The sequence below is a fragment of the Hipposideros armiger genome, unplaced genomic scaffold, assembly GCF_001890085.2.
Source record: "Hipposideros armiger isolate ML-2016 unplaced genomic scaffold, ASM189008v1 scaffold_3, whole genome shotgun sequence".
Taxonomy (NCBI): Eukaryota; Metazoa; Chordata; class Mammalia; order Chiroptera; family Hipposideridae; genus Hipposideros; species Hipposideros armiger.
The window spans coordinates 8,896,112-8,910,117 of NW_017731353.1; the positions used below are offsets into that span (position 1 = coordinate 8,896,112).

The 14,006-nt window shown below is 58.4% G+C and overlaps 3 protein-coding genes across 12 annotated transcripts in view; 2 read left to right on the forward strand and 1 right to left on the reverse strand.

Annotated features, from left to right (window-relative positions):
* LCN15 (lipocalin 15) overlaps positions 1-2,705 on the reverse strand; it is a 5,717-nt gene extending 3,012 nt beyond the window's left edge. The window contains exons 1-4 of one of the 2 annotated variants that reach the window (XM_019640444.1): positions 985-2,705; positions 476-615; positions 322-392; positions 5-115 (exon numbers count right to left, since the gene is read on the reverse strand). In XM_019640444.1, coding sequence (XP_019495989.1) covers positions 5-115; positions 322-392; positions 476-615; positions 985-1,275 — 613 coding nt within the window. In that variant the 5' untranslated portion in view covers positions 1,276-2,705. The remainder of the gene's footprint in view (positions 1-4; positions 116-321; positions 393-475; positions 616-984) is intronic. The other variant, XM_019640454.1, reaches the window with a different exon arrangement.
* Positions 2,706-5,207: 2,502 nt separating this feature from the next.
* TMEM141 (transmembrane protein 141) lies at positions 5,208-7,267 on the forward strand. Of its 5 annotated transcripts, XM_019640484.1 has the most exons (5): positions 5,237-5,440; positions 5,735-5,873; positions 5,979-6,062; positions 6,330-6,437; positions 6,857-7,267. In XM_019640484.1, the coding sequence occupies exons 1-5, from the start codon at positions 5,387-5,389 to the stop codon at positions 6,868-6,870; spliced, it is 399 nt and encodes a 132-aa protein (XP_019496029.1). In that variant the 5' UTR covers positions 5,237-5,386; the 3' UTR covers positions 6,871-7,267. The 5 variants fall into 5 exon arrangements, with proteins under 5 accessions (XP_019496040.1, XP_019496033.1, XP_019496014.1 ...); XM_019640495.1 differs by lacking the exon at positions 6,330-6,437 and having other exon boundaries at positions 5,208-5,440; XM_019640488.1 differs by lacking the exon at positions 6,330-6,437 and having other exon boundaries at positions 5,211-5,440; positions 5,802-5,873.
* A 109-nt stretch (positions 7,268-7,376) lies between these two features.
* Positions 7,377-14,006, forward strand: part of CCDC183 (coiled-coil domain containing 183) — an 11,319-nt gene continuing 4,689 nt past the window's right edge. For 4 of the 5 annotated variants that reach the window (XM_019640397.1, XM_019640412.1, XM_019640422.1 and 1 more), the window contains exons 1-6: positions 7,377-9,506; positions 10,032-10,153; positions 10,661-10,738; positions 10,888-11,055; positions 11,315-11,419; positions 13,280-13,402. In XM_019640397.1, the coding sequence (XP_019495942.1) occupies positions 9,302-9,506; positions 10,032-10,153; positions 10,661-10,738; positions 10,888-11,055; positions 11,315-11,419; positions 13,280-13,402 (801 nt within the window). In that variant the 5' untranslated portion in view covers positions 7,377-9,301. The remainder of the gene's footprint in view (positions 9,507-10,031; positions 10,154-10,660; positions 10,739-10,887; positions 11,056-11,314; positions 11,420-13,279; positions 13,403-14,006) is intronic. The other variant, XM_019640404.1, reaches the window with a different exon arrangement.

Below are 14,006 nucleotides of genomic sequence, written 5' to 3' on the forward strand. Positions count from 1 at the left end.
TCACTGTAGAGCTGCACCATGGTACTGAGCGCCCCCTGCAGCTCCTTGTAGATGTAGACTACGGCGAAGGAGCTGTAGTCCGTGTGCACGATGCGCACGTCCAGGTAGCCCAGGGCTGCGGAGAAGAAGTGCACAAGGCCCAGACGCCCACCCCAACTCGCGCCGGCCTCTGCTCCGAGTGGCAGAGGGGGAGGGGTGGGGGAGGGTAGGAGATGGCGATGGAGGCGGGGATCCCGGATATATGGACAGTAGTCCAATGTCACCCTATGGAGAAGCGGTGTCAGGCACCCCTGAAGACGTGGGGGGGGGGTGCGGACTTACCTGGGACTCTGAAGTGCCCCTGGGAGCCCACCCTCATGTACTCCGCATCCACCTGGTTACAGCCGTCAGCCCTGGGGTTACACAGCCCTCTCACTCTGTGGCTGTCCAGCCTCACCCCGCCCCACCAGCTGCGCCCCACAACCACCAGGCTCACCTAGGGAATGCCATGTGGACGCTGAGGTTGCCCTCTGCCGCTGCTGTGACAACCGTGGTGGACATCAGCAGATGGTCCTTTTTGTCCAGGAAGACCTTGCAGTCGGACACCATGGAGACCACGAACCAGAGGCCTGAGAACTGCAAGGCAGCTCAGTGGGTGGGAGGCCTGGGGACTCAGGGCACAAAGCTGACAGCTCAGAACCAGGACCTGTCTGAAGTCACACAGCCGGGTCTCCAGAGTGTCCACCTCTTGGGTCTGAGCCCGAGGTGGACAAGAGCCCTGTTCTCACTCACCTGGGACAGGTCTCATCACCTGTGAGCCTCAGTACCCCAGTGTGGAGTGGATCAGTAATCACCTCACACAAGGTGGTATCGGACTAACATGGAGAGCGAGTCTAAGGGCTCGCAGCCATGAGGACAGCAGGCGGGGGGGGGGGGTCGCCATGATCTCCAGCAGGGGCTCAGCCCCCAGCCCCACCCACAGCACAGCACGGAGGCCTTTGGTACCTTCTTGGCATCAAAATCTGGCTGCACCAGGACCTCAGTCCAGGCCTTGGACACCCAGAGTAGCACCAGGACCCGGGCCAGCAAGACAGACTTCATCCCGACACCTGTTTTTGGCCCCTGGCACTGAGTCCGCACCCCAGCAGGCCCAGCTTTATAGCCCAGCCCAGCAGCTGGGCTTGGCAGACGAGCAGGTGGGGGAGCGGAAGGCTCTTGGGCTCCAGAAACTCCAATCTTTCTTTGTCCATTGTTTGGGACAATCACTCCTGTGTCCTCACTGGCTTCAGGGGTCATTTCCTTGAGGGCTCCAGAGAGCCAGGCTCTCACCTGGCTCCCCTGAGCTGAGGATTTGTCCCCCAAACCTGCCAGGTAGTCCCAGGGGCCCAAGCAGAGACTGCCATGGCCTGCTGGGACCTGGTCCCTGTGCACCTCTGACCTGGCTGGGGCTGGGGCTGGGGCCCCAGAAACCTCAAGGTGCTACTGGGAAGCAGCCAGGCTCAGGTCTGCTCTGACCAGCAGGTCCCCACTGAGAGTCTGGGTCCCCCAGAGTCCTCACACCCTCCCTTCTTTGCACAGTGGAGTCACCACTGGCCAGGCCTCTGGACCTTGTGTAGGGGCAGCTGTGGGAGAGGTGACATAAGACCTGGGTGCCCCTCACCCCAGGCCCCCACTGCCTCCACACAGCCACCAACTGGGCCATCTGGAGAGTAGGGCTGTGCCTCAGCTTAGGGTGGATTATGGTCTCAAAGCCACCTTATCACCAGTTGCATAAGCATGCGGGCAGGAGTGTCGCCTGGGAGCTGGCAAGGCCTCTGCAGGTGATGTCTCCAGTCCACGCAGACAGAGCACCCAGGGACACTATACGAGGAGTAGCATTTGGGTGACATCAGGCACACCACCCAGAAGACTCCAGTCAGGGCAGGGCTTCCCAAGCCGGGCCAGCACTACCAGTGCTCGGGAGTACAAAGGGGTACAGGGTCAGAGAAAGACCCTCGTCTCCCAGCGTGAGGGAGGGGTGGGGCCCAGTCTTCTGTTGGCCACCTCCACTGAGTTTCAGGAGGCACCAGCTCTCAACCAGGTCCCAGAGTCACCAGAGAGAACCCAGCAAAGCCTTCCCGTGAAAATATTTACGAAACACACATCTGATAAAGGACTTAGATTCAGAATCTACAAAGAGCTCTCAAGACTTGATGATAAAAAAGCAAACCACCAATAAAAAATTTAAAAACCAGGAAAAAGATTTTAAAAGACATTTTACCAAAAAAGATATTTGGATGGAAAAGAAACGCATGAAAAGATGCTCACGTCATTCGTCCTGGGGGCATGCAAATTGAGACCATGAGACATGACTACACACTTATCAGAATGGCAACAAGTTTGAAGATAAAGACTGTCACTGCTGGGTAGGGAGGGAAAGATGGAACAACACTGGGAAGATGGTTTGGCAGAGTCTTATAAAGCTCAGCACTCATTCACCATCCCGTTCAGCAACTGCACACCTAGGTATTTACCCCAGAGTGTCGAATTGACAAATAATTTTCCAGGTAGTCTGCCAAAAGAGCGTTTATTTGGGAAAAGAAAAAAAGCAAAACCATCTCAGCAGTGTGAGAACGCACACCTCCAGCTGGCCGCCCACGTGCAAACAGTATCTCTCCTCCCAAGATGGCCCCTATATACAGAGGGTGCCAAAAAAAAACATATACACATTTTAAGAAAGGAAAAAAACTGTATTAAAATTGTATCAGTTGGGCCGGCCGAGTGGCGCAATGGTTAAGAACTGGCTTGGGACGCCAGAGGGCCCCGGTTCGGATCCCACATATGAGGGCCAGTGACACTGGCCTCTACAGCTAAGATGCTGAACAACAGCTCAACCTGGAGCTGGGCAGCTGTGAGTCGCTGGCGACGCATAGGCTGCACCCCTGCTGCAGTGGGTTGCCATGGGCTACCGTGTATAGCCAGCAGCCAGCGTGAGCGGCCAGCAGCCGCAGTGAGCGGCCGTCCAGAAGCCGGCGATTGATCTGCCTCGCCCAGGAAGAGCGCAATGATGGTGCCAACTTGGGCCAGTGAAGTAACGTCCTCCACAACTAGACTGAAGAACAAAAGGACAGCAACTTGTCTGTTCCCCTTCCCCCAGATTCCCCAGGGCTGTTCCCATCCCCCAATTCCCCAATAAAAATCTTTAAAAAAAAAGAAGAGTGTGAACTCTGAGCAACAGGGTCGCCGGTTTGATTCCCGGCCCAAGCTGAGCTGCCGCTGAGCTGCCAACAGGTGACAGGATGGCTCAGCTAAAGAAAAAATAGATTAAAATAAATAAATAAAAGTAATATATAGATAAAATCTCTTAAAATGTGTAATTTTTTGGCAATTAATTTCACGAACTCATCCTAGAAAAAGTGCTAAATCCCTCATTGCTGAATATCACTACGGTCACCTTCAAAGTACTCCCCTTGGGAAGATATGCACTGACACCAGTGCCTAGTCCACCCTTCAAAGCAATTTTGGAACTTTTTCTGGAATGGCCATTAGAACTGTTGTTGTATTACCCTTGATGTCCTGAATGTCTTCAAACTGTCTCCTTGCAATATTTCCTTTACCTTTGGGTGAAGAAAAAAGTCATTGGGAGGGCCGGCTGAGTGGCTCAGTTGGTTAAGCAACAGGGTCACCGGTTCGATTCACAGCCCGAGCTGAGCTGCGGCTGAGCTGCCAACAGGTGGCAAGATGGCTCAGCTAAAAACAAACAAAACAACAAACAAACAAACGTCATTGGGAGCCAGATCAGGTGACTAGGGACTAGGGAGGGTGTTCCAATATAGTTATTTGTTTACTGGCTAAAAACTCCCTCACAGACAGTGCCGTGTGAGTTCGTGCATTGTCGTGATGCAAGAGCCATGAATTGTTGGCGAAAAGTTCAAGTCTAACTTTTTCACACAGCCTTTTCAGCACTTCCAAATATTAAACTTGGTTAACTGTCCAATTGGTACAAATTCATAATGAATTATCCCAACATCAAAAAAGGTTAGCAACACGTCCACAAACTTGTCAGACCTTGTGTATATATAAACTACATATGTATATACAATCTTCCTGCAGTGCTGTCCCTTGGGTTGAGGGCAGGTGGCCTGTGTAAGTCCTCGGCCACAAGTCCAGAGCACCAGGTAAAGGGTGGGGGCGGGGGTGTGGCAGGACAGACGCTGGACCTCCCAACATAGGACTACAGGGCGATAGAGAAACTTCAGCCCTCTTCCTGGAGTCACCAAGGACCAAGGGACAGACCACTCAATTCTCCTGCCACAGACCCAGGAGCTGTGGGGTCCCTGTGGGAAACAGAAATGCAGCCCAGCTCAGGCCCCACTACAGCCCTGAGCACATCCTGGATGGAAGGACACAGTAAGGGTCTGAAAGGCTGGGAGGTCCCTCCCCACACAGCCTCTGCCGGAGCTGCAAACCCACAGCAGGGCAGTGAGTCCAGCTTTGGGCACGGGCTGAGCACCAGGCTTCAAGGCACAGCAGGTTTTGACCTACTCGCAGGGCCCACCCTTGTCCCCTTGCCCTTGGCTCCAGCCACACGGGCCTCCGGAACATTCTGCAGATAGGCCACGCTCAGTGCCACTCAGCAGTTCACATTTGAAAGACTTCAGCCTGAAGTCTCTCCCGCTGAAGACCTCCTGGGATGTGCGCGCGCGCACAGCCTGGCCCCTCCCCGTTTTGTTTTCCTGATTTCTCTCCCGGGTCTGTTTACCTGTCTGCTCTATGAGGGCAGGGGCTCTGACTCCTCCATGAGACCCCCAGCTCCTAGCACAGAACTTGCATGAAGTATGGGCTTATAGTATTTTGGGGTTTAATTTGCTAAATAATCATTCCATACTTCGCTACTCCGTGGTCGTTTCCAAGAGATTTAATCCCTTAAGCAAAGCCCCACCACAACAAATACTATCAATAATTATTACGCCTCTGCGAGCGTGAAAGTGACGTGGGGTGACTGAAACCGTGTGCCCGCCAGCACCCGGCGCCCCTCCTTCCCTAGGTGACAGAGCCGGGTGCAGGGAGAGCGCCTCAGGCTCCGCCCCCTCCACCAGGACCCGCCCCCTTCGCAGCGCTGTGCTCCCTCCGCCCTGCTCCGCCCACGCCCCACTCCACCTGACTCTGCTCAGACCCTCCCGCTAGTCCCCGCCCCCGGCCCGCCCCCTTTGCCCCCACCTGTGCCCGCCTCCCGCCGCCTAACGTCACAGCCCAGGCTGGGCAGGGCGCAACACGCTCCTCCCGCTTTGCACTGACCCGCCTCCGCTCCTGCCGGTCCACCCAGCGCCCTCGCCTCCCGCCAGGCCCCGCCCCTCCCCGCCAGGCCCCTCCTCCCGCTCCTGCGCAGGCCCGCCCGCCAGGCCCTGCCAGGCCCCGCCAGCTAGCCATGGTAAACCTGGGCCTGTCGCGGGTGGACGACGCCGTGGCCGCCAAGCACCCGGTGAGAAGGCCGGCCTGGGAGGCGGGCCCCGGACCTCAGAAGCTGACCTGAGCGGGGCGCGGGGCGCGGGGCTCGGTGGGTGTGACCTCGTTAGGGAAGAGGGGCAGAGTCCGAACCCTCTAGCTATGGCGGTGGGTCTTTCTGGGTGGGCATGGGAACGATGGCATGTGTCCAGCCCCCCAGGGCCTCACAATGAGTGGTCCCTGCCCGAGGCCCGGGTGTGCCCAAAGGAAGGACAGGAGGAACAATGAAGAGGGAGAGGAACTGAGCTTTCAACCCCCTCTCCCCTCCCAGGGACTGGGGGAGTATGCTGCGTGCCAGTCGCAAGCCTTCATGAAGGGCCTTTTCACCTTCGTCACAGGTAGGCTGGGTCCAGGTGTCCTCTGGTGTAGAGACCTCAACTTCCAGGTGGTGCCAGCTCAGCTGCCTGCAGGTACTGGGAGCCTGGCACGTGCCGTGGGCACTCAGGCTGCGCCCAGGTGGTCCCCTGGCCAGCCCTGTGGACAGGCTGGCTGATGGGGACCGTGTCTTTTGGCAGGCACCGGAGCAACCTTGGGCCTGCAGATGTTCACTCAGAGGAAGTTTAAGTACCCCTTTCAGTGGAACGTGCTGGTGGCCGTGGGTGGGTACTCTAGGGTTGGTGCCTGGGACCCCTGAAATGCACCCCAGTTGCCAGAGGTGACGCTGGCTCATCAGCAGGGGTGGGTTCCCACTAGGAGTGGAGGGCTGTGTCCCAGGTATCCCTGCATTCTGGGATGGGGCCCCGGTTTTCAGTGGGAGCCCTGCCCGAGCCCATCACCACCATCTGCCCAGAAGAATCGGTGCCCAGGTTCTCTTTCCTGAGAAGTGCAGAGGCCCAGGCCCCCCAGCCCCTACTTCTGCTCCCCAGTTGCAGGCTCAGTGGCCAGCTACTGGGTGACCCGAGTGGAGTCGCAGAAATGCAGTAACCTCTGGCTCTTCCTGGAGACGGGACAGCTCCCCACAAACACAGGCCCAGGTGAGAGGCCCAGGGGCAGTGGGAGGCAGAAACTTAGTTCCAGTGTCCAGAGTTTCAGGCACGCAAGCCCGGGGCCCGAGACGTGGGCTGGACAGGGCCTTTCCCCTCTGGCCTGAGCCCTCCGCATGCGCGTCCTGGAGCAGGAGTGTGTACAGCAGAGGTACCTCTCAGAACCCTGGTGCAGAAGGAAGACCCAGGAGGCGTTGGGTGGCCCTGGGATGGCAGAGTGAAGAGCGAGCGCCCCAAGAAGAGCGGCCAGCAAGATTGAGAGGCCAGGCATCAGATACCACGCTGGTGAATCTCAGGCCTGGCCTCCACTGCCTGAGGCCTTGGTTTTTGCCACAGTAAAATGGGTGCAGGGACCATGCAGGGACAGCTTTAGGATGTGGATCGAGCTGTCTCCGTTTGCCTCTTACCAGATCAGCGCAGCTAAGAGAGCTCCAGCCAAGGCGCAGAAGACCTGGGGCCAGAGAGTTCTAGAACATCGCCCTCAGTGCCTCCACATCCCAGGCCAGTCCTCCCCCCTCACATTGGCCCTGCCTGCACCCTAAGGTGCCCCAGCCCTGTCCCCTGCACACAGGCATGGCCAGTTCTGCCAAGCCCACACAATCAACGGGGCCCTGCCCAGGAGGTCAGACCCGAGGGCCATTGCTGGATTGGCCTCCTGTATGGCATTGAGAAACATGGTGGACACAGCCGGAGAGGATGGTGGCCTGTCCCACGCACAGCTCTGGGACTCTGACACTCCCTTTTTGGCCCTGCATCCCCGCTCCAGTCAGGTGACACGTGCTGCTGGGGTTGTGGGATTAATAAACGCCTTGTTCTTTTCCCACCTGAGTTCTGCAGTGATTGGGAGGCATCCAAAGCAGGAGGAAGCCGAGAGACAAATGTCACCTTAGTGCCACCTGGCTGACACTGGAGGCCATGCCAGGCAGTTCCTAACACCGAAGCCCAGAATTGGACACTCGTGCCGGCCCTGAGGGCCCTGTAGGACCATGTGGGGTCTGCTCCTGCACCACTTGGCATGGAGGAGGAGAGTACAAGGTGTGCAACCCAGTGCCTGGCTCCAGAGATGTGAGGGACAGGAAGTGGCTATGCCCACCTGCCTGTCATCCCACACAAACCTGTCAGATGAAGTCACTTCTCTCCAGGAGCGCAGGGAGGCCCAACCTAGCTTACTGGAGCTCTGTCCTCATGGAAGGAAAGCTCATGAGTGGGCAAGCTACCCACATCGCCCACCGCCACAGGGGAAGAGGCAGGGATGATGTAAGCCTGGGCAAGTCCGTCATCCTTGACAGTTGGCTTCCCAGTCACACTGAAGACACACAGCAGGGCCATGCACTGGAGCCCAGCTCAGCTCCTGCACCTCTTGGCCTAGCCAGTCATTCAAAAGAATGTCTGCGGACACCTGTACACCAGGGGCCTGTTGGTGGAAAGACACAACGACAAGCAGCCCAGGGTAACCATGGCGTAAGCAAGCTAAATTCTCCATGTAAAAGTCAAGTGGGTTGCCTGGGGTTGACTAAAGGACCCAGGGTCCTTTTAGTCTGTCCCCTATTGTAGTGGTGCCCGGAGGCTGTGCCAGCTCCAGCCATCGCGTCTTTATTGCAGTGAACAGGAAGGAGAAAGGCAGAGGGCAGTTCCCTCACCGTTCTGCTGATACCCCACTAGCCAGAACTGAGTTCGTGTGGTACATTTGTGCAAAGGCACTGAGGAAGGCAGCCTTGCTCTGCGTAGCCATGTGCCCACTAAAATTCAGGGGTTCTGTATCTGAGCAAGAAGGGAGAACCAATATTGAGGGACAGAAGCAGGCTCTGATTCAGACCTTGGGAGAAGGGGAGCACATGGCAGGTCCTTCCAACTCCCTGAGGGTAAGGCCTGGGCTCGGAGGGAAGGCAGAGGGCGAACTTGGGAGTTTTGGAGCAGACTGGACTCACTTTTTAAAAGCTGAGAGTGACCGGAAAGGTAAAGGATGTGTGAGAGGTCATAGAAGAAGTTGGGTGCTGTGAGAGCATATGGGTCAAGGCCATCGTTATGGTTGAACTGTGTCCCCCAAAAGTCACATATTGCAGCCCTAACCCCAGGATCTCAGAGTACGCCTGCATTGGGAAATAGGCCTCTGGAGAGGTGATTAAGTTAAAACGAGGGTGGGCCTTGACCCAACCCGACTGGTGTGCTGTTAAGAGATGAGGACACAGGTGGGTGCAGAGAGACCACATGAGGACACAGGGAGAAGACTGCTGTCTGCAAGTCCAGGAGAGAGGCCGTGGGACGAACCAGCCCAGCCCTTGGACTTCCAGACTCCAGGATATGGGACGATAAATGTCTATTATTTAAGCCGCACATCTGCGGTGCTTTGTTACAACTGCCCAGCGAACTCATGCAGTGTGGCTGGGAAAAGTAACCCATCCGGTGCACGCCTCTGGAATCCCAGGCTGTCCGGTGCTTGGGGCATGGGGCTCAAAGGGAAGCTTGGGCTGGGGCTGCAGAGATGGGGGACTGACCCCTCCTGGAGTGACATCTAAAGCTAGACCCAGGAATTCCCCAGAGAAGTGGAGGCTGAGCAGCATGGCTCCAGGTAGCAGGCGAGGGCCAGAGGCTGGGGTTCTCATGAACCAGGTTACCCAGAGTACGCAGTGTGAACTTGGGGTGGGGGGATGGAGATCGTGTAAGGCAGTGAGGTCGGTAGTTGTAGGAGGCTCAATGGAGGGGATGGGAGGGTGCGGGTACACTGCCAAACCACCACAAGTCACCTCCCTGTGGAAGAAGGGTGCCTGGCCCAGGCTGTGCTCCTGAGCAGAGGGCAGCCACAAGACACAAGAGTCCAGAGGACACCCCAGGTTGGCTTGGGGCAGAGAGTGGTAATGAGGCTGGCCAGGAATTCCAGGGTTCCCTGGGCTTTGGGCACCTTGGGAACCCATCACAATGGCCTCAATTCCGGGGGCAATCTGAACTGCAGTCCTGGTGAGCAGCGGGGGCAGGTGGTGCAGAGGGCCACCATGAAGATGCGGAGTGAGGACGATGTGGACAAGCAGACCCAGGAGCTGAAGACCATCACTCGGCTCCAGGGTGAGCCTTCTGCTGGAGTGACCGCCACCCCCCACCAGGCTCAGGGGCTCCTGGGAGCAGCACTTTCAGTTTTAACACAAGTACAGTCCAGGGCAAACGGGCTAGCGGTCGCCCTACCCAACCCCCCAAACAGCTGGAAGAAGGGATCAAAGGGGACTGCCAAGCATGGGACAGGGATAGGGGACAGAAGCTGAGGGGCTTCACAGATATTTGTGAGCATTGCGGGCCCCAAGCCAGAGGGAACAGGAAGGGACCCCCCCTTTGTGGCCAGCAGGTCTGGAAGGGATCACAGGACTTTCCCGTCCCTGGCTTCTGCCTCCCCATCCCCACTGCGCAGCACAGCTGTGCACTGCCAGCCATCCAGATGAGCACTGCTGAGCAGTGACACTGGCGGGGATGGCCAGGTAGGAGATAGGAACATGGCCTCCAGCTGCCAGCCTTCCCTCCCACCACCCCACATCCCCCTGGAATCCGCCCGGCCCTTGGCCTACACTGTGGCCATCCCATCGGTCCCCCGGGCCACAGAGCAATGCCGGGCGCTGCAGATCCAGGCAGTGAAGGAGAAGACGGTCAAGAACAGAGCGACCCTGGCTCTCCTGCGCAAAAACATCCGTCATGGGATCCAAGATGGGGCTTTGGCCAAGAAGGTGAACAGCCCTGCCTCCTCCCTGCTGCCTGGGGGTGGGGCAGGCACGTGCTGAAACCCACACAGGTGGACGGCAGGCACCTCTGCTCCTTTCCCCGCTCTGATCCCAACCTTTCCGGAGCCAGGGAACATCTGAGGGGGTGTTCGTGGGGACTTTTGCTGGCAAGTCAGTCCAGAGAGCCCAGGGGCACGTTCCCCACCACCCGCCCTAGAGGGCAGGCCCGGTTCCCCGACTAGGTTCCCTTTCCTGGGCTGCCCCCTGCAATACAGGCCCCTCTAGCTCTCTGGCCATGTAGGGAACACCTGGGCCCTCCTCTCTGAACCCCCATCACATCTGGGCTGGGACGGCCTGGATGGGGTCCTGTAGCCAGCCCTCTGCAAGTCTTGCTACTGGGCTAGCACAGGGCAGAAGAGGCCCAGGGAGAATGCCTGCAGGGGCCGGGTGCAGGGGGTGCAGAGAGGCTGCTCCCCACTCCCCTCCCCCAGCTCAGCCGCCACTGCCCCACAGTATGACCAGCAGACCATCTCCAAGGCCTGCGGGAAGGACATGCCCACGAGGTTGGCGCACTGCCGCTGCACCATGGAGGTAAGGCGTCAGGAGGGCCCCTCAGTCCAGCCCAGCCAATGCACCCTTCATTAAACCACGCTGGGGAGCCGGTACAGGGCACAGGAGTTTCCCACCCCAGGGTCCCTCCCAGTCCACTCACGCGCGGGCCGTGCCCTCCCCCGACCCAGGTGGCGCGGGAGAAGTTGCGCAAGCACGTCTTCGACCGCGTGAACGTGCACAACGTGCTGCTCCACCTGGTGCGACTGCGCGGGAAGCAGCTAGAAAGCAAGCAGCTAGAGCTGGCCAGCCTGCAGAACCAGCCCGACGCCTCCAAGGAGCAGCTGCGCTTGCTGCAGGTGGTGACGGGAGCGGGGCGGAGCCTCGCGGAGGGCGGGGCGGAGCCTCACGGAGGGCGAGGCTCCGCGGGTTGGGACTCGGAAAGAGCAGAGCCTCTGGGTTGGGGATCCGAGAGTGGGGTGGTGCGGGGCTACGTGGGGAAGGCGGGACTAGGTGAATGAAACCTCCTTGGAAGAAAGCCCAGCCCCCTCCTGGGCTGGCCTCTGCGCCTCCAGATGGCCTAGCTCGGCTCTCATTGTGCCTACGGGCGGTCCCCAGGTTATCCGCCAGCTGGAGAACAACATTGAAAAAACCATGATCAAGATCACCACGAGCCAGAACATCCACCTGCTGTACGTGGAGCTGCTGGATTACCTGAAGAAAGTGAGCCTCTCACCCTGCACGCCAGCGTCAGGGAGCCCAGTTGGCCTGCAGGGGACAGGGGTCTCAGGCCCCAGCCTGTGCGCAGGGCTGGGATCTCTGTGGGGACAGGAGCCTCCTGAGCAGGGCCGCCCCCAAGGCCTGCAGCTCTCCTCCAGGCCTATCACCCCAGGGCACCAGTACCTAAAAAACATTCCTTCAGGAACATCATTCACTACTCCAAAAAGGCATCTTATGGGACACATGAGAATTGTTTGGATTTACATGCATGTACTTGATGGTGTAGTGTGGCTTTTCTTTTGCCTGCCATTTTTCGTTGCCCCACCTCTGAGGGCGAGATGAGCCCTCCGACCTCAGAAAGTCCCCCATCACACAGGGCAGGTTGCCCCTGAGCAGGCCTGTCACCTCATCTTGCTGCCCACCTCTGCCCAGCCAGCTGCCCTGCTCCCTGTGGAGGAGGCCAAGAGGAGGCCGCCAGGGGCCATGAGACCACTGTGAGGCTCAGCCCCTTCCTTCACAGGAGACCCCCCTTGGCCCCCACACAGCGGAGCGCAGGCGCCTGCCACAGGTGTAAATAGTAAGATGAAGAGGACTGGAGGGTGGCTGCCACGGTGCTGAAAGAAGGGACAGTGAGGGAAGCCCCCCGAACTTCCTCATCCTGAGGCTGGAGAGCAGGAGGGCAGTGGGGCTGGAAGGTGAGAGGTGGACATGTGGTGGGATGGGGCAGCACCACAGATTTTCCCGGCTTGGGTTCCAGCCCCCCCAGATCCTGACTGTGGCCCCCAGAGCCAGGCAGCACACAGCTTCATCCTCCAGCCTGTCCCTCCTGCCTCAGCCCCCTGGTCCTGGAGACTCGCCTGGAGGCCTTGCTCACCTTCCCTTCCTGGGCCCACTCCACCTCACACCCCTTCCCGCTCCACTGCACCCCAGGGTCCTGCCCTCCTTCACCTGGGCACGTTGTGTTGCCCATGCCTCCTCCCCATGGCACCTTCCTATCTTTTCAGAGCGTATGCATTAAAAAAAAATAACACCAGGGCCGGCCGAGTGGCTCAGTTGGTTAAGAGCTCGCTCAAGAGTTTGAGCTCTGAGCAACAGCGGTTCGAGTCCAGCCCGAGCTGAGCAGCCGCTGGGCTGCCAACAGGTAGCAGGACGGCTCAGCTTAAAAATAAATAAATAAATAACACCAGTGATCACCTGCATTTAAAAAAAAAAACAGCAAAGATTCTACACTGCAGTTATTAACGACAAAATACTCAGAGCCGAGATATCTTGGACATTTATGACCCTGGCCCTGGCTAAGTACCTCACTTATCTCCTCAGTCGACCTTGACAGTACCCTTCTGAAAGAGTCATGATCACCTTTGTACAGATGGGGACACTCAGGTTAAGTGGCTCTCCCATGGTCCCACAGCTAGCCTGTCAGGGTGGCCTTGGCCTTGAGCCCTGAGCCTCTGACCCCAAACCCATTCTGAGCCCCTCTGCTTCACTTCAGACAGCAGCTGCTCCCCAGCAGCAGGCCTCCCTGGGTTTCAGAGTCACCTCTCACACAGTGGGACATCCCATCGTCACCTGTCTCTGGGCCGTCTGGGCCAGGGCAGTAGGAGAGTCTACCAGGAAGATGCTGTGCCTCTCTCCAAAAGACTTCCTTTCATCTGCTCTGTGCCTGGCAGGGGGCCGGGGCCACAGGCCACTGTTCTCTGCCCTCACAGTCTGGGGTGAGGGAGGGAGCAGTGGCCATCCACTCTGTAGAAGCCACAAGAGAAGTGGGGAGGGGGCGGGGCAGAGTAGTGGGCATGGAACAGGTGGCACGTGGTTGGCCCTGGGCCATCAGGCTCTGTGCCCACCGGCCCTACTCCTGTGCAGGAACTGGCCGGATACCCCACAGAGCTGGACAAGCTGCAGAACCTCGTGGTTGACTACTGCTCAGAACTATCGGATATGACAGTCATGTCCCAAGATGCCATGATGATTACGGATCAGGTCAAGGTGAGCTCAGGTCCCAGGCTGGGCTTCCTGCAAGGCTCCAGGGCCCATCAGGACACCCCCTTGCCCATGCTGCCTGTAATCACTGGAGGAGGCCAGCGCCACCCCCCTGCCAGCCTGCTCTGCTCACACAGATGCGGTGGACAGAGGGAACCCCACTAGGCAGGAAGCCATGGGGTAGACGAGGAGGGAGAGAACTGGCCTGGGATGGGCAGGGCTACCCACTCACCCAGTCTGTGCCCAGGCCGCCTCCAGACTCCTGCAAAGCAGGCGTGTCCTGTCCTCATGAAATGGGCAGGGTGGGGAGACAGCGTCCATCCAGTCATCCATGTCACACAGCCTCAGGCCAGCGCTGCAGAGAGAGGTGGGTGCTGTGGAGCATTGACCTGCTCAGGGAGCTGGTATTGAGAGGGGCCCTGGAGAAAGAAGGACAACAGAGGTCCTGGGGTGTAATGGGGCCCAAAGGGCCCAGACGCTGCAGAGAAGCGAGTCTGGGCTCAGGTGTTGGCCCCCACCTGACCTGGAGCCCTGGGAGTAGACAGGGACCAGCTTAAATGTGTGTTTTAAAACAGGTGCACTCTGGCTGCAGAGGCTGGAGGGAACCAGG

Bases quoted from the DNA above. Each gene is read 5' to 3' on its own strand.
- TMEM141 (XM_019640469.1), top strand. From the start codon at position 5,387: ATGGTAAACCTGGGCCTGTCGCGGGTGGACGACGCCGTGGCCGCCAAG. The intron at 5,874-5,978 runs GTACTGGGAGCC...GTCTTTTGGCAG, and splicing joins GCCAGCTCAGCTGCCTGCAG to GCACCGGAGCAACCTTGGGC. The intron at 6,063-6,329 runs GTGGGTACTCTA...TCTGCTCCCCAG, and splicing joins GAACGTGCTGGTGGCCGTGG to TTGCAGGCTCAGTGGCCAGC.